Source organism: Filicampus tigris, chromosome 18, assembly GCF_054856515.1.
Source record: "Filicampus tigris isolate MCC_2025a chromosome 18, RoL_Ftig_1.0, whole genome shotgun sequence".
Classification (NCBI taxonomy): Eukaryota; Metazoa; Chordata; class Actinopteri; order Syngnathiformes; family Syngnathidae; genus Filicampus; species Filicampus tigris.
In genome coordinates this window covers 5,259,355-5,281,565 of record NC_141234.1, presented here as the reverse complement: position 1 = coordinate 5,281,565, position 22,211 = coordinate 5,259,355, and the positions used below count along the sequence as shown (strand labels likewise).

The 22,211-nt window shown below is 43.4% G+C and overlaps 3 protein-coding genes and 1 long non-coding RNA gene across 8 annotated transcripts; 3 read left to right on the top strand and 1 right to left on the bottom strand.

The window, feature by feature from the left end:
• The first annotated feature begins 1,092 nt into the window (after positions 1-1,092).
• On the top strand, positions 1,093-4,178 carry znf706 (zinc finger protein 706). The gene is made up of 3 exons (XM_086015458.1): positions 1,093-1,318; positions 2,689-2,834; positions 3,454-4,178. The coding sequence occupies exons 2-3, from the start codon at positions 2,700-2,702 to the stop codon at positions 3,547-3,549; spliced, it is 231 nt and encodes a 76-aa protein (XP_085871584.1). The 5' UTR covers positions 1,093-1,318; positions 2,689-2,699; the 3' UTR covers positions 3,550-4,178.
• Positions 4,179-6,165: 1,987 nt separating this feature from the next.
• On the top strand, positions 6,166-14,200 carry LOC147132116 (14-3-3 protein zeta-like). Of its 3 annotated transcripts, none has more exons than XM_086014077.1 (7): positions 6,187-6,329; positions 6,851-6,979; positions 8,665-8,975; positions 10,876-10,999; positions 11,561-11,724; positions 11,834-11,929; positions 12,793-14,200. In XM_086014077.1, the coding sequence occupies exons 3-7, from the start codon at positions 8,679-8,681 to the stop codon at positions 12,871-12,873; spliced, it is 762 nt and encodes a 253-aa protein (XP_085870203.1). In that variant the 5' UTR covers positions 6,187-6,329; positions 6,851-6,979; positions 8,665-8,678; the 3' UTR covers positions 12,874-14,200. The 3 variants fall into 3 exon arrangements, with proteins under 3 accessions (XP_085870201.1, XP_085870203.1, XP_085870202.1); XM_086014076.1 differs by lacking the exon at positions 6,187-6,329 and adding an exon at positions 6,757-6,778; XM_086014075.1 differs by lacking the exon at positions 6,851-6,979 and having other exon boundaries at positions 6,166-6,329.
• Positions 14,201-15,214: 1,014 nt separating this feature from the next.
• LOC147132115 (uncharacterized) lies at positions 15,215-16,111 on the bottom strand. The gene is made up of 3 exons (XR_015082026.1): positions 16,091-16,111; positions 15,623-15,667; positions 15,215-15,512 (listed from the first exon to the last, which is right to left on the bottom strand). It is a non-coding gene; the product is annotated as an uncharacterized LOC147132115 (long non-coding RNA).
• Positions 16,112-16,278: 167 nt separating this feature from the next.
• On the top strand, positions 16,279-21,794 carry LOC147132114 (polyadenylate-binding protein 1-like). Of its 3 annotated transcripts, none has more exons than XM_086014018.1 (14): positions 16,279-16,846; positions 17,073-17,266; positions 17,542-17,657; positions 17,938-18,077; positions 18,143-18,237; positions 18,359-18,427; positions 18,531-18,674; positions 18,739-19,096; positions 19,272-19,379; positions 19,446-19,561; positions 20,090-20,168; positions 20,858-20,988; positions 21,182-21,269; positions 21,380-21,794. In XM_086014018.1, exons 1-13 carry the CDS (start codon positions 16,681-16,683, stop codon positions 21,245-21,247), a joined length of 1,782 nt encoding a protein of 593 aa, XP_085870144.1. In that variant the 5' UTR covers positions 16,279-16,680; the 3' UTR covers positions 21,248-21,269; positions 21,380-21,794. The 3 variants fall into 3 exon arrangements, with proteins under 3 accessions (XP_085870144.1, XP_085870145.1, XP_085870143.1); XM_086014017.1 differs by having other exon boundaries at positions 16,281-16,846; positions 18,359-18,496; positions 18,579-18,674; XM_086014019.1 differs by lacking the exon at positions 19,272-19,379 and having other exon boundaries at positions 16,280-16,846; positions 18,359-18,496; positions 18,579-18,674.
• The last annotated feature ends 417 nt before the right edge of the window (positions 21,795-22,211 follow it).

Below are 22,211 nucleotides of genomic sequence, written 5' to 3'. Positions count from 1 at the left end.
ACCCCACCCTGGGTCTCGTAATCTAGCAAGTCTCTGCACAACAGCAACAAGGCGCCTACGGGCCACTCGGGCGTTCCCCTCACACACTTTTCCCCATTCACAAAAGGCTCGTCTCGCTTTTCCTATGATTGAAAAAAAAAAAAAAAGAAGTAGGAAGGTGATAAGGACATGTGGACGGCTGGATACCTTTCTCACCGAGATAGGATTTCAGTCATAACATGATTCATTCGACTTGCATTAACATGATGTGTTATGCTTTGGATCCATTCATCCATTTTATCCTCATTAGGGTCACGGGTGAGATGGAGCCTAGCCCAGGTGATCGCAGGACAGACATATATTAAATAGCATTCACACCTACAGACCATTTAGAGTCTTCAGTTACTTAAGATGACTTTTGGCAGAGAAGCAGGACACACCCTAGACTGGTTGCCAGTCAGTCGCAGGGCACTTATAGACCAAACACCCATCACATTCACGCCTAACAATTTAGAGAGTTGAATTACCCCCGAAAAAAAGTATTTGCTTCAAGTTGAATTTTTTTTATGATAATACTATGTTCTATGCGGTCCCATTGGTCCAAACAAAGCATTTAAATTAATAGTACGTTTGTGGAACATAAATTATGGAGTAAAATACATCCGTTTAGATCCACTTCAGGGGGCGGCCATTTTGCCACTTGGTGTCGATTGAAAATGACATCACAGTGCCCATGGGTTCAGGTAACGACCAATCACGGCTCATCTCTTATTTGCCCATATGACGTTCGCAATATGTAATGCATTACGCCAAAACTGTACACCATTACAACTAATGCTTATGATCACTTATTTTAAATGTATTTATATATTTGGAGATGCTACACATTCAGGCGTACTCGGGCGTAAAATAATGTTGGAATACTGCAGTGTTAAAATACTGTAATTTAGTCAACTGAGCACGAAAATGCGTACTGGCCCCATTCTACCACGAGGGGGCAACGTCGCCAACGTCATCGGTCTTGATGGTGCCTTCATGGCTTGCTCGAAAATTCATGTAAACGTGCATAAATTACGGTCCAGCACGCAAGTAAATGTTGAAATAGAACCATCGTCTTTATGTAGAGGGTTCAAAAAGAATTTTGCATCAAACCATGATGTTATTGTTTCCCCTTTTCCTTAAATTGGAGATAGTTGGAATTTGAACGCTGGTGTTTACGACAGTCTCTGAATCTGTCAGCAACGTCATCCTGTCAGTGGGAATTTAGCAGCTGTCACGTTTTTGTTTAGGCTCCGTTGGAACGACAAGTGTACTTATTGTGTTCTTCTTTTACTACGAGGTAAGTTCACATTAAAATAAGATGCAAAATAGCAGAGTATTAGCGTGCTGGGTTGGCTAACTAGCGTCGAGGACATGCCCACAGTGTTGCCTAATGAAGTGGGGGCTGGCTAACTAGAATGCTAATCCACGTTACAATCACTGCCACCTTGTGCCTTATTGTCAATATTCAACCGATGTCGAACCCACGTGGAGTGCATTTTAAGATGATTTGACGTCTCCTGCATGACGCCGTTCAATTATATATTTTTTAAGAACGCGTTGTTTGACCGTCAGATTGTGTTAGCATCATGCTAATCCTACATTAACTATATCCCCCCTTATGTTCCTAATTGCATCAATAAAAACGAAAATTTGATTCTAGGCGAAAACGAGTGATTTTTACTCGTTTAGATGTCATATATTATGCATTAATTTTATTTCTGTCCTGTCAGGCAAGCTTTATTATGTCTTTAATTCTGTCTAAGACTGAATTCATTCCTGGCTAATAATGGTTGGCTATTTATAGACTGAGCAAACAGGCCTCGTAATCATTGAGCGTTTTTGGTTAGAAACTCCCATTTTAAGATGTTATGTTAACAAATGTGCAGTCTGGTTATTTAACGTCAATAAACGTTCAATTTCATGCAACCACATTTAGCATTTTTTTCAACATGCTTAATATCCAGTTTAGTATGTTTTTTGTTTTCACTAGTAGGACAGCACCTCTAGTAGGTCAACTACATGTTATTAATTTGGTAAAACTGTTTACCAGTTGGTAACTGATCTAATACAACTGGTGACATTAAATTTTCACTCGCATTCACACCTTTGGACAGTTTTCGAGTCTTCTGTCTTCACCTAAAATGACTTTTGGCAAGAGAAGTGGGGAACACCCAAGACTGGTTGTGAGCCCAATTGCAGGGCACATATCGTTCGCAAAATACATAATTGCCTGAGTCATTTTTAATGTGCTGTCACAATACCAATGTGCCACTAATAATTGTGTCTGTGTAGGTCTGGTAATTCCCAAAGGTTAATTGGAGGCAACTGGACTCGTTATTTTTTTCTCTCGTTTTCTTAAAACGATAAAGGACTCTTTCGCTCCTATAGACAATTTTTCCAAAGTAAAAAAAGTCACCAGAAACTAAATACTCAAAATAAATTACAGATAGCTGAAAAATCTACTCAATACAAAACCAAAGTTATTTCTTGGATACTTCACAACACTGCTTAATTCGCCCTTAAGTCATCTAAAGGATTGGCAATTAATTGTTCTGCCTTTTATGTCATTGGTATAGATGACCTAAGAAATTTAGAGTGATTTAAAAAAAAAAATTGTTTTTTTTTTCACTGGTGTAATTAATAATATCCGTATTTATTTCATGCTAGATTTGATCACCATGGCCCGCGGACATCAGAAGATCCAATCACAGCAGAAGAATGCCAAGAAGCAGGCCGAGATGAAGAAAGCTAAAGGGCACGACCAGAAGACGGCGGCCAAGGCAGCGCTCGTCTTCACCTGTGCCGTGTGCCGGGTGAGTGTTTTTCTTATCTTTATTTTTTTTATTTTAATTTTATGACTGGGTGGTGATGAGCGACTAGCGCGAGAAGCTAATGTAGCAGTCTACGTCTGTACTCAGTGTTCCTTCTTGTGCAGGTGCCCAAATGGACTCAGATGCACAAAATCAACTAATATCATGTAAAACAATTATTAAAAGTATAACCAACGTACCACACAACATTTTCACAAAGGACTTGCAAAGTGCTCACATAGTACGAATACAGTCATACATGTTGTCGTCCATGAGTGCATGCAAGTCACGGAGAGCGCCTCATTGTCACGGTGTGGAAAAGACCTGCGACAACCTGGTGGGATATTTTCCAGTCACCGGAGACTTTAAGATATGTTTTCGTGGCTCAAATGTGGAGTCGTGTAGGCATAAGATGCTAGATGATTTTTCATGTTGAAGCCTCGTTTTATATACTTGGCAGTTTTTTGTTTGAATCATTCAAATTTGACAGTGTTGCTAACAAGACATCTCCAGTGTGTCAAAATTTAGAAGACATTGATTTCAACTTAACATGGACTTTATAAAGTTCTATTTTCTCAACGATTCGACGTTTGAATGTGTTTGAAGTTGTTTCTCCCTGCAGTCCCAGATGCCCGACCCCAAAACCTTCAAGCAGCACTTCGAGAGCAAGCATCCAAAATCCCCATTGCCCCCCGAGCTGGAAGGCGTGGAGGCATAAAAACAAAACAAAAAAGTCTCTCCACCCTTTCCCCTCCCCGCTCACATGGATGACGACGACTTCCTTGAGGACCCTCCTCGTACCAGCTCTGCACTCTTCTTGGTCCTTTTTGTTTTTCAACATTAAGAGTGATGTCGCCAAATGGGAAGTCAAAGTGAACAAACACAGAGATTTGATTGCGGCCTTCACGAAAAATGAAGGCTTCCTGATGTGTCGTGCACATGGAATGATTGTCATGCTGAGCCATCATTGTAAATTATGTCGATTCAACTTTTAGTTTTTTTTTCCTTGCGCTACTCTTCGGGTTTTGACCTGGTTTGGGACGGTTTGCACGTGGTTTAATTGTTATCAGGACTACAATTCTTGTTGCTTTAATTAATTCAATGACTTTTGTCGTACAAGAGGGGTCATATTCCTCACGCGCATCGTCGTTTAACACTGTATTCCTTTCACCTCGCTAATCCTAATCCTCAATATTGGCTCGTCACAAACCGGCCAGGCTGCTACTGCTAACAGAAAAAAAAAAGTTCAGAAATGCAAAGATTTAACAATTTACAGGAAAGTGTCAGGAACTGGAATGTATGATCACTGATGTATTATAGTGTTTTATTAAATTTTACTTTGTGGTACATCTGCCTTTTTGTTGGATTTATTTCTACCTATGTACAGCAAGAGGAAATAGGTTAAAAACAACACCACCGTTGTGATTGAATCAACAAAAAGCCTCTTTCCTGTCTGAAACCATTTTCTCACACATGCTCGTGTTCAAATAAACTAAGCTAAAAGCCATTTAGCTAATGAGGACAAGGGGTATAGAAAATGGATGCTCAGAAAACTCACATAGACTTAATTACTTGCACTTTTCCTGGGTTCTGTATTAAAAGGAAAGGCGGATACATTTATTTTGTAATCTTGGGATTGCATCATGTGCAGTGTCACACACCTGTCGAACTTTGCTTATTATGCCAGCATCAGAAGGAACCAGTTTTTTCGCTGAGTCGCGCACCAATTATTTAACAGTACGACGGTGTTCGGTGTAATGTTTTTAATATCTGATGGACGGTATTAGGAAAACCATTGATCAAACCTGTCTGCGATTGATACCAGTGATCTAAATAAAGAGGTTGTCAAATGTCCACAGAGCTCCGTATAAACCTGCCGCCAATTAAACAAAAGTACCATGAGTACCCGTAAATGCCAAAGACATTACAAATAGTAATTGGCCGATATTCTATAATGTTGATTTCACGTCTATGTGCCTTAATAATGCTCCTCAAACATGTCGATGAAAAAAAAGTCTGATGTAGCAGGCCGAATTAAAGGGTAAAAAAAAAGAAAGTGGCGCAAAATGAAATTAGCTGTCTTAATGAGGTGAAAGAATTAATTCCCAGCAGCTATAGGTCATCTATTTTCAGACACACCCTGGTGGGAACTGCACAATTCCGAGCTCAGCATAGAATTCAAGCTCGGGGGTTGTCGTGGTAACGGCTTGTGTGAGTGCATCCCCCCCGCCCCCCAAGTCAGTTCAAGTAAGTTTGATCGCCGCAGCCACTGATTTGGAGAAACTTGAAACCCCACCCAAAATGTCACTGGCAAAACCTGATGAATGGGGTACATTTCCCACATTAGTCACTTACGAGCCTTTCTACTTATGTCATCAAAAGTTGGTGTTTGCTGCTTCACATCGGCACCATGTGGGTCTGAGGGAAGGAAGGAAGATCAGGAAGGAAAGAAGGAAAAAAAATGGCAGGTCTAACTGAGGCTGCAGGAATAAGGTCAGGAAGCAAGGAAAGAAGGCAGAAAAGCAGGTTTAAGCAACGGAAGAAAGGATGTAAGGATGGGTGAATAAAAACAGGTGTGACAAGAAGGAAGGAACGCAGAAAAGTAGGTTTAAGCCAAAGGCTATATGAATAAAATGCGGGTCTGGGGGATAAAGGAATATGAAGGACGGCAGATCTGAGCGACAAAAACGGGTCTATTCAAAGAAAGGAATGAAGGAAGCAAAGACGGTTGGACTGAAAAGAGCAAAAGTAGGCTTTAGTAAGGGCAGAGTGTGTGAATCAAATGCGGCTCTGGGGAAGGAAGGCAGGAGAAGACAAAATTGTAGGTTTGAGAGAAGAAAGTTAGGAGGGAAGAAAGGAAAAGATACCAGGGAAAATGGGTGTGATGGAAGGAGGGAAAAGAAGGTAGAAGAGGCCACAAAGAGGGAAAAGAAAAACAAAGGCAGAAAAGTGTGTTTCATTGAAGGAAGGATGAAAGCAAGGATTCATGAACAAAAATAGGTGGGGATGCAGGAAAGGGACACAAAGGAAGGCAGGCAGAAAAGCAATTTTGGTCAAAGCAAGGAAGAAAGCAAAATAAAAGTGGGTCTGAATGAAGTAAGTGTTGAAGAAAAATACTTAAAGCAAACGAGGTAAACAGAGACGTAAAGATTCATGTATAAAAAAAACAACATTGACGGAAGCAAGCAATGAAGGAAATCAAGAAAGAAACATGCCAAATGTGAAAAAAAGACAACTAAAGAAAAAAAATATGTGAACCTAAAATGCTTAAACGTGCTCCTCGCAGTCTTCTCGCCATTTTTCCCTCCTCGCTACAGTTGCCCCGGTAACCGGCCCGTGACGTCACTCGTCCCAGCGCGACCCTGCTGGTGCGGCTTTGATTGGAGGGAAACCCCGTGGACGAGCGCGAACGCGAGCGAGCATCAGCTGTGCGGCCCGGGAATCAGGAATCACGAATCAGGAAACAAGACACACTCGCCGTTTTAACGACGACCACAGGTTAGTCGTGGTGGTGGTGGGGGGAGCCCCCGCTCCAGCGCACCGACGGCGGGGCCGCTTCTCCGTCGATGCCGGGCGGGGTCGTAAAAACGCATTCGGGGCTCGTGGGGGAGGGCTCGAGCTCGGGCTCGCTTGAATGGAGAACCGCGGCGGTGATGCTCGCTCATTGTTCGGCGGGCTCGTGTGACCGCGTCGGAAGGCTCCATTGCCCCCTCCTAATATCCGCAAAGGACGACGTTTCCACGCGCGTATTGTATCGAACTTTATGCCACCGAGATGAAATGAACGACTTAAGCCAGCCACTGCTCGTTTTTTTTTTCGGGCTTGCTTTCCGGGAAGCGAGAAAAAAAAGGGCGTTCACTAGCGACCATGTAAGCTAGTCTCCTTTTCATTTCCAGCTCCCACGGAGGTCACCAGCACAAATGACTTGTCAAGAAGCTGTATTTTAAGTATACAAATATGACATTCCATACTCGTCCCGGTGGTGTGGGTGTGTATTTTTGTCGGTTCCTTGTGTGCAGGTGTGTATGACGCCAAACCTGGTTAGCCAACATTCCACAGAAGGGCGCAGGTGGATGTGACTCACTGACTCGTAGTGCCATTTTGACTCTAAATGTTCCTTTTCTAAGACGGTCTTCTCGAGTCTCACGGTAAGACGACGTTGAACCTTCTCATTTCTACGCTCGGCACGCGAATTCGAAGCGTTTTAAACACCGCAGGGGAGACGCTCCGGGGGCTTACATTTCCGTCGGGTACATGTTTTTACCTGTGCTCTAATGACGGCTGCCATTTTGAGGAAAGGTCCTCGCCAGCGGTGTGCTACTTGAGCCTTTTTTTTTTGTCAGTCAACCATCCCCGAGGCTGTACTCAATTCAGGACAAATCTGATTCGAACAGTCAAGCTGGCGACTATTAACATGAGGGTTAAATGTTAGTGTGGTTTTGCTAACATTTAATTTGAGGTTTTTTCTTTAATCGTACTACGGAGAACTCTTGAATTTTTGACGTTCAGTCTTTTTCCGTGTAAGCTCTCCTTGGCTATTCCACCTATTCGTTTTTTGTGATCTTTTTGTAACACCATAGGATGCCACCAAGGGTAATTGGAAATAGCAGTTGGTGTCAAGTTGAAGTGATCCATCCTGATAGTTCTAAAGATGATAGGGAGGAGCCATGTTTGTTTTTAAGGGTAATTTAACATAAGTTTGAGATTATATTAAAGTGTTCCCAGTGCGAGAATGCTGGGGTGTACGTCACTGGCAATTACTACTTTCTTTGCAGTTTTTGACTGTGATCCTCCCATTTCTTAAGTACTGCATTGCAAACGACTGTCGTAGTACCGGTAAAGGTCTTTTCACACTGTATTCGGTTTTCGCCGCGGGCCAGCACACAAGGACATTGGCAAGCTTGGCTACATTTGGAAATGCCTGCTCAGCAGCCTACCAGGAAATATCAGAGAGGCTTTTCTCATTGGTTGTTCTATTGCTGGTAGCACTCTGAAATCACTCTGCCAGCCCTTCTCCTATTGGATGCTCCTTCTGACATCACTCCGACGGCACTCAAGTTCAACGTTTTTCACCTCAAGGGCGTGTCACACCATGACGAGACACATCATTGCCTTCTCACACCCTTGTGGAAGGGTTCATTGCTGGCACGTTGCTAAGTGCAGTGTGAAAAGGCCTTATGAGCGGCCCGTCTCATATTTTTGCAGACCTTTGTCTGCATCGTCTTGAGAAGTTTTACCATCTTGCGTTCTCTGCCATCGGCCCCACAACCTGCCCTCTTCTGTGTTCTTCCATCACACTCCTGTCGCCATCGTTTGGCATTTTTGGGTTTGTTCCAGAAAAAGCGCAAAAATATGCAGATAGGTGTGAGGGTTTGCTGTGTAATGGTGGCTCGTATCAAATACTCTCATATGTACCGGGTTCGCCATCCCCATAAACGTCACTATCATCGCGATATGCGCTAGCTAGCGCGTGCTGGTATGTTTTTGCTTCCAAATAGAGTTTAGGATAGTCTCTAATGGCTCAAACACTTCCAAGAGGACCACAATGGCTGCACTGCTTACCTGACAGCCATTTAAAAAAAAAAAAAAAAATTGTTGCTTAATTTAATGGCCTGTGGGTATTTTAGAAGTCAAGAAGGCGATCGCGTTGACATCCATTGTAGTTTCACTGTGATCATATCCGCCCTGCCCCTCCCCCTCCGCCCCGGCACACTCCTGTCTCCCTAATCTCTTGTCTCCTTTGTTTTCTCCCTGCCGTCTCCCCCTCTCCTTCGTCCTTCCTTCCTTACCTCCTTTGCTCACTGCCCCCCCCGCCCCCCCCTTACTTCCGCAGCCCACGCAGGAGCCATGGCAGACAGGGAGATCCGGGTACAGAAAGCCAAACTGGCCGAGCAGGCCGAGCGCTACGATGACATGGCGGCGGCCATGAAGGCCGTGACGGAGGAGGGCGAATGCGAGCTGAGCAACGAGGAGCGCAACTTGCTCTCCGTCGCCTACAAGAACGTGGTGGGCGCCCGGAGGTCCTCGTGGAGGGTGGTGTCCAGCATGGAGGAGAAGTCGGAGGACAGCAGCAAGGCCAACCAGGCCAAAGAGTACAGGTTGAAGATCGAGAAGGAGCTCAATGACATCTGCCAAGAAGTTCTGGTGAGGTTCTCGCACAAGCGTAGATGTTAGTGAAGGACAAAAAAAGCAAATGAGCAGCATTATTTATTTATGTAAAGACAAGGTTTGTGCTGAAAAAGTGCAATCCAGATGTTTACATTTATTTTTCTAAATTGTTCTGCCATAGTTTGTACTAAAATTGTCTTGGGTCTGTGCAAGGTGCCTCGTGTACAGCAGACACTTCGATTCCAAGAGTTTTGTGTCTGGCTGAGGGAGTGACGGAGGCAAAAGCGAAACTGGAATTCCAAATTGCCTTACTCGCTTATTAAAGTGTCGTCTGTTTCCATGAGGACATCCTCAGCAAAAACTGCGGGCCGGCTATATATAGCGCCAACATTGTGTACTTTAAATTATGCACCCTCACGATGCGCTATGGACACCGCAGGCAGCGCTTCAGGTCTACCGCAGATGAGGACGCACCACTGTTGACCATCTTTAAAGCAAAACGATTAAAAAAAAACAAAAAACGACAGACCAGCAAAGCAAATAATGACACTTAGGAAATTTTAATTCACTGCTAGTTCTTTGTTAGCAGGCAGTTCAAACCACAAACCTCCTACAGCTTCCCCCCACCCGCCCTTTTTTTTTCCCCTGCCAAATGAATAGGCACCATGCTTGGAATTCTTGCATTCATAGTCAGGGGTCCCCCACGGGTCAGTATTACATCGGAAGTTCATGAATGGACACAGCGGTCCTCGACGACGGCCTCAATGTAACGATGCTTTGAAAGTTACTGTTCAGCGCGGAATGTCATCTCGGTGACTTCTGTACTTTTTTTTTTTTTTGACGCTAATTTGTTTTATATTTATGGGCTGAGAATTGTTTTCTGTACGTACATGATGCAGTTACGCATGTACTGCTGCGTTAGCATAAGTAAATTGTAGACGAACGCATGCTCTGACTTGTGCACGGATTCCTGTGACGTTGTCGCCCTGTAAATGACTTGACGGGAGTGCTGGCTAGTAGCAAAGTAGCAAAGTTACTGTATTTTATTTTCATATATTTTCTTAGGTATGTAGTTTGCTGGAGTATTTGTTTTACTCCCTGCATTTGAAAACGATATGATGATGATGATGCAACCTAAAAAAAAGAAAAAAAAAGTTGTAATTCAAGTGAGGTAACTGCAGTTTCTGATTGAGATCCTGGACATGTATAAGGAAGACAAAAAGCAGGTGCAGCAGCGACTTGGACGAATGTGAGCCAAGTAGTGAGTGACCTTACTGGAGAGAATTGTTTGTTTTCGGCTCTGAGAGTAACTTGTGGCGATTGCTTTGTCAAAGCCAGCCATAAAAAAAAAAAAAAAAGTTAGCTTCTGTCATTCAAAAATTCTGAAAGAAACACATTGGCTAAGGTCTTGGCTAATTTAGCAATTCTTAGTCGGTTCACAATGTTGGCAAATGAATGGGAAAATGTTTTAATTGCGTCTCCAGTTAGTATTTATTTATTTTTCGGATCTTTTCAGGACAAGCGCTATGCGAGGTAATAAGATGCATAAGATGTCCCTGCCCCACCCCCATCGTGGGAGGTTATCAGAACTGTTATTTTATATCATGAGAAGAAAAATACAATTTTTGTTTTGTACACAAGTACATTCTAGAGATTGTACTTTTGACTTTTCCCTCAGTAGAGCAGCTGAAGCAAGAATTTATTATACTTTTGAAATGGTGCTTTTTTTTTTTTCTCTCTTTAGTAAGGAAAGAGTTTGAGCCACACAAGCACATCTGCTTATGGAGATATTAGGATTAGTGTTTTGCATCAAAATGGGAGTGAGCTAAATGGCTGTTACTTGTCTGCTTCAGAAGAAAAAAAAAACACCTCGTAAGCTGCAAGAGGTGTTGCTGGCATTTAACCTTAGTGCCCGCCCCACCCTTCTGCTTCGCAGTCCCTGCTCGAGAACCACCTGATTCCCAAAGCCTCTACTCCCGACAGTAAGGTCTTTTACCTGAAGATGAAGGGCGACTACTATCGCTACCTGGCGGAGGTTGCCCTCGGAGACAACAAGGAGAGTGAGTAAAATCACCCAACGCGTTCAGTGTCCAAGCTGCTAACTAGCACGCTCAGCAAAGGTTGCTCGGACTGTCGTTTGTGCATGTATTCAACATCTTCGGAATCCGGTTTAAGGTCCTAAAAACGCCTGTGCTACACATTATGAGCGAAAAATAGTGCGCTGCAAATAAATGCTCAGGCAGCTTTATGGCAAGCAGCTTGAGCTTTTGATATCCTTTATCCAGCTCAAGGTCCAATTCTACCAGTACGCTCTTTGCGCAATGTCTTAATGGCCCTATGAGAGAATGGAGAAGGATGTGTCTTGACACAGAATAAAGTTCCGTCAGCCATGCATGTCATTTACTTCCCGCCCATACAGGCTGAATAGCATTTACTGTTTCATGAGTAAGATATCGGTGTTAAAACTCTGGCCAATTGTTAATATATTGAAAAGGCCGCCGTAATCGGCCATACTAGCGACGTTAAGAAAAAAATGCCAATTAATATCTAATGTTTCCAAACCTTGGACTGGGTGATTGCGATGCTTTCAATTTAGTGCTTGCCCTGCACCCTACCGACAGAAATCATCAAAAGCTCACAAGACTCGTACCAGGCGGCCTTGGACATCAGCTACAGTGACATGCAGCCCACACATCCCATCCGCCTGGGCCTGGCGCTCAACTTCTCCGTCTTCTACTACGAGATCGTCAACTCGCCCAACAAGGCCTGCGAACTCGCCAAAAAAGTACCAATCTCCCTCTTCTGTGTTGAGCGACGCGCGCTTTTGTTGGTTATTGTCGTCACACGTTCTCTGAAGATGACTGCGTGAGCGCGCCGTCTGATTTGCTTTGCAGGCCTTTGACGACGCCATCGCCATGCTGGACTCGCTCAACAGCGAGTCCTACAAAGACAGCACCTTGATCATGCAGCTGCTCCGCGACAATCTGACTGTGAGTTGCCTCGTCGCTTCCCCCCCGAAACTTTATATCGATCAATATTTTATTAAAAAAAAAAAAAAAAAAAAAAAAAAGACATACCTGGTGGGGACTGACAAATAGTAACAATTTCTGGAGAAAGGAAAATCTAAAAATTACCAAATGAATTCATAGCAGCAATGTTATGCTCTCCTACTGTGCACTGGAAAAGATAATTTGGGACAATATGAATGATCCCAGCCAATATGTATTTTTTTTTTTTCTCTTCTCTCGGGCTGATGCAGATTCCGCTAGTTTGTTCAATTGTTGCTCAAGTCACTACAAAAAGGGGCTTGCTATCAAAAGAGTGCTTTCAATATCGATTATATATATTATAATATAATATTATTTCTACATTCAAGAAATTTTGGTAGAGACAAGAATCATAGAAGGTCACGCACAAGATTTCCTTCCCCGTTGGCTTCATAAAATGAAGTGGCGGGCTGAATATGGCCCCCGGACCTTGAGTTTGATACCTGCGTTGTAGTATGTTAATGTGCTTGGGGGAATGCAAAAAATCTGCGTTTTATTTATTTATTTATTTTTACCAATTTTAAGAGGTTTTTCTTAGTTTTTTTTTTTTTTTTTAATGTGAGGCGCTGCACATGAGGAATAAATTATGTCAGGTAGCAGCATCTGTTAGACGAGTCGTCATGACTGTCTGCATGTTATTGCACAGCAACATACCGGTGAGTCAGAAGACTCGCGGGTGTGGCAGGAGTGGCTGGGAGCAATGTGCCATTCCGACGCTTGTCTGTCAGCTGCTGTATTTGACCCTGACTCGGCACTTATGTCTGCGACCTGTGTTTTTATTTTATTTTATTTTTTTTAAATGGCAGCTGTGGATGTCCGACACCCAGGGAGAAGGCGATGAGACGGATGCCCCAGCGGAGGCGCCAGCGGAGGCCGACAAGAACTGAACTCCTCCACAAGATGGGAAAAAACAAAACAGAAAAATCCTTTTTTTTTTTTTTTTTTTTTAATTTTAATTATTACCTCTCACCAGCCTAAGTTGTGTGCGTGGTTGTGCGTGTGCTCATACATGCACATATATGTATGTTTACGCTCCACTCACAGTGTGTAAAGTTCAGTATGTTTGTTCATAGAAAGAACACCTCCACTGGTTTAAAAAAAAAAAACATTTTTATGAATTGGACATTACTCAATGTGTCAAACAATGGATGTTATATTTTTTCCTGATATAGTTTAGTCCCGATCTAATCCTTTTTTTTTTTTCTCTCTCTCTCTCTCGTTAGTTCCAAATTAGACCGTCGTTTGTGGCAGCAAGCTGCCACCGTTACAGGACAAGAACAAACCTCAAACTATATTTTGATACTTTGTCTTTTTACTTGAACTGTTGTGACACTTGGGTCCACAAAAACACCTTGAAAGGCGTCAACTGAAACAAAAATGGTCACAGTTGTCTGATTCTCATCCGTTTTACACAAAAAAAAAATATATCCAGGTTTCATCTGGCAAAGTTGGTGGTTAGGCCGTGGTGAGTGTTTTGTCGTTTTCACGTCACCCGGCTATTACTTTTTACGGATGGTACATGCGTCACAATGGCTCAGTGGGTTCTAGGTGCGCTCGAGCAGCATACTTGCTAAGGTTCTTTGTGTGAATGGACTTTTTTTTTTTGTTTTTTTTTGTCCACCTTTTGGTCGTTTTTTTGCTGCGAGGGTTACGTTCCATCGCGCTGACGTTTTCAGTTTATATCCTGCATACTTTGACTATTTAACAAAATTAGCAACTTGATTCAAACAAAAAACGGCCTGATACTGTAACTTTGTTTTGCTACTTTTTCTATTCAGGTGTTTATTTTGTATTACCTTTTTGTGTGTATTTTATTCCCCCTTTCACCCCAGGAATGTATGCGGTTCTCGTAGTATGGCGTGAGAGGTAGGTGTGCTTTGAAACTGGCACTTATTTTTTTTTTTTTTTTGATTTTGCTTTGGATTTAGCTTGAACCAGGTGAAACATTTGCGCCGTCCTTCTCGGAAGTCAAAGTTGATGCTAATTTGCTAAGTAACTCAGTAGGAAGCAGCGTTTTGGACAATTTAGTCGACACAAATTAGTGCTGGTTTCTTCTAATCGTGGTGGGTCAAAAAAAAAAAGAATAAAAAAAAAAAAAAAAGACGGGATGCAGGATTTGAAACATGTTGCAGGTGGCACTCTAAGTACGTTATTTGGTTCTGTGCTTTCATGTGAGACCAATTAAAACATTAAATCCAAGTATGTCGTGCTTTACACGTGTTGTGCATCTTTTTTTATTCAAATGACCAATGATTTTCCCTTTTTTTCCAAGTGCTTGTCCCTATTAAGGGTCACTGGTGAGCTGAAACTTACTTTAGCAGACTGGGAAGCGGGAACACTCAACTGGTAGGACACTGGCGTAAGAAAACTGTTCATCTTTGAATGTTTTGTCAAAGTGTACATGTTCTACAAAATGATTCTATTTTATTTAAACACAAACGAGGCAACTGATAACTAAAATATGCTTTATGTAACAGCAATGTCATGTACTACTTGGTTTACGACAGTACAGACATACGTCAAAAATGTACACACAGCTGACCGCAGCGCTACAAATGTTTTTCGTTGGATGACATTTTTGGCCCTAGAAGTGTTTGCATTCAAATACTGTAGTTCCGACTTTACTACTACTTTAATGTAGCGTTTCGATTTACCTACTGTACCTTTGGGCACCATATTGTGCCACAACACTGACCTCTAGTGGTCAGTTTCAGCGCCTATCAATTTTTTTCATAAAGATACATATCGCCAAGTATGGCACTTTATTTGTAGTCGGAATGATTACGTTTAGAAAGATAAAGCTAGGTTTTGATGAGATATTAGCGAAGCGATATGCTTATGTAATGCCGACTAAAGGGAGTGAATTGAACGTCATTCCTCCGTATAGACACTGGGTGTCGCTAAAATTGGTCAAGTGTAAATAATGAAGCTGTTTTGGGGCGAACTAAATGGCAAAAGGGGATTTGCTTTTGTGTCAAAACTGGTCCGGCTTCATTTAAAATGAGGTAGACTCCAGTAAAACAAGATAATTATTAGATTACATTAGATCGAGAGATGTTGCCAATCTTTGTCGCCTGTGGGCCCTTTTGGCATTATTTTCGATTCATAAATTGAACTCACCATTCCCTCGATGTGTTAAGACTTTACATATATCACACAACATATATATGGTTTTTAAAACAGATTCACAGCACTGTTTCTTCAAAGGCTGGTTCCTACATTGCTCTCGACCAGCCGTCTCCAACATCCTTGGCACCAAGAAGCAGTTTAACGTCGCCATATTCAACAAAGCCAAAATATTGAATGCACAACTCACCATTATGCAATTATAAGGAATGTAGTTGTTGTTATTAGTGGGCGTCCTGCACGCGTTGTTCCTCAAGGAGTCACCCCCATCCCATTTTGCAGGAGGAAACAAAAATAACTCCGAAGTGACATGTTTGAAGCAGAATTGCTCCTCGCAGTTACAGGATGGCATTGAAAACAAAATGGTTAAAAAAAATAAGTAATCTAGCACCTATATAATCTGGTTTTGTTGGAAGAAAAAAAAAAAGACAGTGTTACATGACAATTTAACCCCGTTTGTTCAAGTTTAAATGAAAATGGAACACACAGTGTGGTGCATCTTGTACTCACAACACATTTCTCCAAAGGGAGATGAATAAAGCGAAAACCTCAAACCTTGAAAATTGAATAACAGAACTTCAAACAGGCCCGCACATAACTTGAGTAAATCAATCTGTTAGTAAATCGAGACGACATCGTAACGAAATGTGTTGATATTTTTTCTTTTTTAATTAATAAAATTTTTGGGTAGTGTACTGCTAACATTTTCTAATTACGTGCCTCGGAAACACTGCGTCATCATGGAATAACCAAAGCCTGTCTGAGGCATATGCGTGAGGATTATTTTGGTTAAATGCAAAGAAGAAATCAAATTCTGTTTATGGGCCCATGCTTGCATATAGACTTGGGCCGACACTGTATCTATATAGGCTACTAAAAAAAGGTTTTCACAATTTCATTTATTGATTACTGCACGAATTATTTTTATGCAATCATACATTTTAATGTAACATCTTCCCAAAAAATTTGCAATATTACCTTCGTCAAAACGGATGTTCCACATTCGGTCTTTATTAAATATTGTGGCCACTGTTAGCTCATTTTTGGTCCCGGTCGTGCGTCAGAAAAGTCCAAAGAACGCACAACACCACGTCGCATGACGTCCAGGCTGCAATCACGCACGTCGCTCTGTTACTTTTTCACGTTGTAATAAAGCGCCAGTTGCGCTCCATCCGCGGTGAGGTGTTTTTTTTTAAACTTTTTTTTTTTTTTTTATGTGACGTTTGTGACGAGCGTCGGTCACATGGAACCGGCGACCCTTGACAACTTGGAATTAATAAAAACAAAATATACAAACGCCCGTTGGCGCTTTCATTTGACACCGTAAATCCACGGCCGGGTTCGGTACTTAACCCCGTGGCAAACAGGGACGGCGCGACACAGGGGCTCGGGGGTACTAGACCCCCTTTAGAAATCTTTGCCCCAACGGCATTTTATTTGATATTTTATAATATATTTATGAATTGTTTTCTCAAAATCCTGGAGCCGTGCCTGGTGGAAAACAAACATCTTCAATCTCTGGTGTTAAGTACACACAAAAAAGTCAATTTTTGTTGGGGGGGCCAACCATGGCCGCGCTGTACGTGGGCGACTTGCACCCGGATGTGACGGAAGCCATCCTTTATGAAAGACTGAGCCGAGTGGGAATCATTTTGTCCATCCGCGTGTGTCGAGACATGATGACCGGGCGCTCGCTGGGATACGCATGTGTCAACTTCCAGCAGCTTGCAGACGGTAAATAAGAACACAATCATCATTTCATCTCCGCCATGCCTGCTTCACAGTCAACGGATTCCGGGTTTGAGTCTCGCCCTGGGCTTTCTCTGTGAACTTAGCCAGATAGACCATATGCAAAAAGTCACTATACACACACTACTATAAACTCAATGATGGAATGACTAACACAGTGATAGCGATCCTTTTTAATATCTGATTTTTTTTTTTCTTTCCCTCTCTGCAGCCGAACACGCGCTGGACACGATGAACTTCGACCTGATCAAGGGTCAGCCCATGCGCATCATGTGGTGGCAGCGGGACCCTTCGCTGAGGAAGAGCGGCGTGGGCAACGTCTTCATCAAGAACTTGGACCGCTCCATCGACAACAACGTCCTGTACGACATTTTCTCCTTCTTTGGCAACATCCTGTCCGGCAAGGTATGACGCAATCTTACGCCAAGTAGCTAATTCACTTTTTATTGAATGTGACAGTCAACTACGAAACGAGAATGACTGCAAAAAAAAAAGTGAGGTCACGCCCCTTAAAGGCATACATTCAACATATGAGTATTACAGTTTGAATATCCAAATTAAACTCGGGAGTCAAGGTACCGCTGTGTTTGTAGACATGCCATTGAGAGGTCACTTTTCTATGACGCCTACTTTTGATTAAAAGTGCGGACGTGTTGATGAATCCGCCCCTTCTGCCGCAGGTGCTGTGCGACGAGAACGGCTCGAAAGGCTACGGCTTTGTGCACTTTGAGACCCAGGAGGCGGCCGAGAGAGCCATCGCAGAGATGAACGGCAAGCTTATTAAGGACCGAAAAATGTATGTTATTTTGTTACCAACATTTGAACTTGTCCCTTTTGAACAGATTTTCTTCTCCGCCCTATTTTGTAGCCATTATAGCTTCCAGCCTTCCGATTTGAACCCCCAAATCTTCATAGTAAAAATGCATTACCGGTAGATGTTTACAATTTAAAACCGTTCCCAGGTGTCTTAAAAGATTTCTGACATGAACAAAAAGCCCCGTAGAACATCTGAACTTTATTTGAGGTTAGTCCATTGCACTTTAAATGGTGGTCCACGTTGAATTCCATATGAACAGCTTTGTGGGCCACTTCAAATCCTGCAAAGAACGCGAGGCCGAGCTCGCGGTCCGAGCCAAGGAGTTTACCAACGTCTACGTGAAGAACTTTGGCGACAACGTGGACGACAACATGCTGAGGGACATCTTCAGGACATACGGTCAGTCGGGTCCTCCCGTAAGTGCGAGACATCTCTCTGATACCGTACTGTCCTGCGTCGCCTAGGAAACACCACCAGTGTCCGCGTGATGATGGACGAACACGGCTCGTGTCGAGGCTTCGGCTTTGTCAGCTTCGCCAGGCACGAGGACGCCCAGAAGGTAAAACGAAATGGCGGGCGTAAGTCACACATGGATAATTTCACATTTTTTTCCACGGATACTGTCGGTCGCTCCCCTCGCGGGTCGTGCTTGTTTTGGTCGTCACGTTTTGCTTTCCTAGGCAGTGGATGAGATGAACGGGAAGGAATTCCACGGCAGGAATATCTACGTCAGCCGCGCCCAAAAGAAGGTGGAGCGCCAGGCCGAGCTTAAGCGCAAGTTCGAGCAGATGAAGCAAGATCGCATCTCGCGCTACCAGGTTGAAAAGTTAAATGTCATTCCATCGCTATCAGATTAATTCCCAACACTGTGGGGTGACCACGTCACACTTCGCCCTCAAGGGTGTCAACTTGTACGTGAAGAACCTCGACGACGGCATCGACGACGAGTGCCTGCGGAAAGAGTTTGCGCCGTTCGGCATCATAACCAGCGCCAAGGTAGCGGCGGCTGCAAACCTTTTGCCGCGTCGCCTAGTCGCTGACTCCGCTCAAATGTGTTCAGGTGATGACGCAGGGCGGGCGCAGCAAAGGCTTCGGATTTGTCTGCTTCTCGTCCCCGGAGGAGGCGGGCAAGGCGGTGGCGGAGATGAACGGCCGCATCGTGGCCACCAAGCCGCTGTACGTGGCGCTGGCCCAGAGGAAGGAGGAGCGCCAGGCCTACTTGACCCGCCAGTACATCCAACGCATGACCAACGCGCGGCCCGTGGCCAACCAGGTCGTCAACCCTTACCAGGCGGCGCCGCCCCCCCCGGCTTACTTCATAGCGCCCATCCCTCCGGCGCAGAACCGCAACGCCGCTTACTTTCCGCCGACTGCCCAGGTGGCGCAGCTGTGTCGGAGCCCTCGCTGGGCCACGGCAGGTACTCGCTTACGTCATGGCGCTGAATTTTGACATTCACTTTCAAACACACGCGCAGTGAAAAATTGCCCATACCCACGCGCATCCAATTAAAAACACTCAGCCGACTCCCTCATGTTTCGTCAGCCAATCAGACTTCCTGGTTCATGTTTAGCATTTCACACGTTCTTGCGTAGATTACCAGAACATGCCCTCTGCCATGCGGACCTCAGCACCAAGTCCGCCCGGGCCTTCCGGGCGGCCCGCTTGCCAGGGGCCCCGTGGGATTTCCAACCAGCGTCCCGGTCAGTTCTCGTTCCTTCCGAGTCCTCCTAAAAGTACAACCTGGTTTTACATTTATGTCCCCGTAGCGTCCCAGAGTCTGAGCCCCCGACCCGACTCCCCGCTCTCCCCCGTGTGCGCGGTGCCGCAGTACAAGTACGGCACGGGAATCCGCAGTCCTTCAAACCACATGCAGAATACGCAGGTAAAAGACTACCTTTAAACACAACTAGACCACTTGTGTCAAAAGCAAGACCCAATAAAGAAAATAGTTTAGCAACATGAAATTTAATAGTCTACCATGAGTAGATACATACACAAAAAAAAAAAGTCTCAAAAAAAGACACAGGAGATCTGCCATTTTGTTTCCAAATGGCCATTCAAGGTTCAATTTTGTGTCCATTTCCAAGGGTTCTTCAAAGACGAACCCTGTAAAACACTTCAAAATCAAGTCACTTTTCACAGTTTCACCAAATCCCTTCTTGACATACATAGTTGTATACTAAATAAAATATTTGCACAACATTACTTTCCTTGATGACATTGGATTTGTCAAAAATATACAGGATATAAGAATAAATAGCAGGGGCACATAACGGTGCTCTGAGAGACTTCTTAACCAGGAAATAGCCTGTGACCAAAATAAGTTCGACGCCCCTGAAGCAGACCGTGTTTGCCGCGTCCATATATGATGGCCAGCCGTTAATTTCTTGCTTCTTTTTCCCCTCCTCAGCCTGCCGGCCATACTCCGAAGCCTCTGACGGCCTCCGTGTTGGCTTCTGCTCCGCCACTGGAGCAGAAGCAGATGCTGGGTAAGCCCGCGCGACCAAGTCTGCACATTGCTACTTCCTGGTGAAAATGTACATTTAAGGGTTTACTGGACTTTTTGAAAATCCATCCCTTGAAGCCAGTTTCACCCAGGAACATGAAATGTACGTAGTAGCCGCGTCTATACTTAAAAGTCTGTCATCTTGAAGCAACCATTTTAGGTTATTTTGAGTTCATTTCTTGGTACTTCAAAGACTAACTGACTCGCCATAAAAGATGCCTTAAGAAATCCACTTGTTTTTAGCCATCTCCGGGGGCGGCCATTTTGTCTTCTGACGACGACCAATCACGGCTGACCTGTTTTCTGAATCTGAGCCGTGATTGGTCGTCGCGAGCAGTTGTGATGTCATTTTCAGTCGACAGAAGACAAAATGGCCGCCCCCGGAGATGGCTAAAAACAAGTGGATTAACACTTATTCCACAAACGCAATATTTATCAGAATGCCCTGTTTCAACTATTGGGCTTGCATAGAACAAATTCTTGAAAAAAATATGTTTGCGTTGACTTCCTTTTTAAAACTCGCGGGGAATTGGTCATTTTGTTTTGATGTGGCCATTTTGTGGTCCATTCTTAGGGGTCCTTCAAAGATGAACTGATGTTGTTTTTTTTTTTTCCAGACTTTGCCCACCTGATACATTCTTTCCAAATAAGCATTCTCTATTTGCCTTGCAGGTGAGTGTTTGTTCCCGCTCATTCAGAGTATGCATCAAGACCTGGCCGGGAAGATCACCGGCATGTTGCTCGAGATCGACAACTCCGAACTACTCCACATGCTGGAGTCCCCGGAGTCGCTCAGTTCCAAGGTTAGTCCAATATATTGCACTTGAACAGATAGATTTAAGAATCAAGTAAGAGGCGGGTTGCTGCATAGAGAGGACAGAGCAAGAGTGGGGATCAATTTTAAGTATTGTTGTTGCGTAAGCAAAAAAATATGCAGCTTGGGTCGTTTTGATGTCAAACCATCTGAGGACATAAATTGTTTGTTGGCCCTTGCAGGTGGACGAGGCCGTGGCCGTCCACCAGGCCCATCAGGCCAAGGAGTCGTCCCAGAAGGCTTACTGATGGTCCACAAATCCAACCCGAGGTAGGGGGCTACCACTGAGTACTTTAACAGACACCCTATTTCTTAAAAAGACATTGCGTTAGAGGACCAGGTGCTATATTCTTTTCACGTTTTGTGATTTTTCTCATCAGGATGAGGGCGCCCTCGAGGTATGACGCACTGACAGCAGTGAAGGATCCGAGCGGAACACACAGTGAGCAGAAGAGGAAAAATCAGAACACAAGTAAACAAAACAAAGTATCAGAAAACACGTAAACATCATAAAAAAAATAAATCATCTGAATTCAAGTACAACAGGAAAAAAAAAAAAAAAATCTTACAAGCAAACGAAGCATAAAACACCAAATCAAATATAAACAAAATGACCATAAAATTCATGAGCCAAATTAAACGACAAAATTGAAATATTTTTCTATGTAGGGGTTTTAAAGTGAGTCATTTGTGCTGTTTTATATTTGTACTCAGTTGAAATGTTTGAGCTGTACGCTTTGATAAGACAGCCTGTATTTTTTTCTATTTGCTGATTGAGTAAAGATTCGCACACTGTTTGTGGGCCCCCTTGTTTTTTATTTATTTAAATTTGTGACGTCTTCAAATGGCAAAATAAATAAGAAATCAAATGGAAAAAAACACAAATCTACTACCTGTTTAGTAGGTATTAGAGAGGCATCTATTTAAGGCAGGCATTTATTTTCTTCCAAGTGGATGACTCACTTGGTGACTTTTACTTTTTAAAGCCAGATATTATATTTTGTGGGGGGTGTTTTACCTTTGGGAAACATATGCATCATTTTTCTGTAATGAAGCATCCGTTTTTATTTTCATAAATTAAATAGACTACCGTTTGTTTTTCCTGACAGATTAAAGAAATCTTTTGGAGGGAGGCGTTTATATTTTCGGACAACAGCATTTAAACGATTTGAGCAGGTAACACTTTGTCCTTGTGTCGTTTTATTGTGGGGG

What these genes read in the sequence shown, in the direction of transcription:
- znf706 (XM_086015458.1), top strand. Translation starts at nt 2,700, where the DNA reads ATGGCCCGCGGACATCAGAAGATCCAATCACAGCAGAAGAATGCCAAG. An exon ending in TCACCTGTGCCGTGTGCCGG is followed by an intron (nt 2,835 to 3,453) that starts GTGAGTGTTTTT and finishes TTCTCCCTGCAG; the next exon opens with TCCCAGATGCCCGACCCCAA.
- LOC147132116 (XM_086014075.1), top strand. Translation starts at nt 8,679, where the DNA reads ATGGCAGACAGGGAGATCCGGGTACAGAAAGCCAAACTGGCCGAGCAG. An exon ending in ACATCTGCCAAGAAGTTCTG is followed by an intron (nt 8,976 to 10,875) that starts GTGAGGTTCTCG and finishes TCTGCTTCGCAG; the next exon opens with TCCCTGCTCGAGAACCACCT. An exon ending in TGCTCCGCGACAATCTGACT is followed by an intron (nt 11,930 to 12,792) that starts GTGAGTTGCCTC and finishes TTTAAATGGCAG; the next exon opens with CTGTGGATGTCCGACACCCA.
- LOC147132114 (XM_086014017.1), top strand. Translation starts at nt 16,681, where the DNA reads ATGGCCGCGCTGTACGTGGGCGACTTGCACCCGGATGTGACGGAAGCC. An exon ending in CTTCCAGCAGCTTGCAGACG is followed by an intron (nt 16,847 to 17,072) that starts GTAAATAAGAAC and finishes CCCTCTCTGCAG; the next exon opens with CCGAACACGCGCTGGACACG. An exon ending in ATCGCATCTCGCGCTACCAG is followed by an intron (nt 18,497 to 18,578) that starts GTTGAAAAGTTA and finishes TTCGCCCTCAAG; the next exon opens with GGTGTCAACTTGTACGTGAA.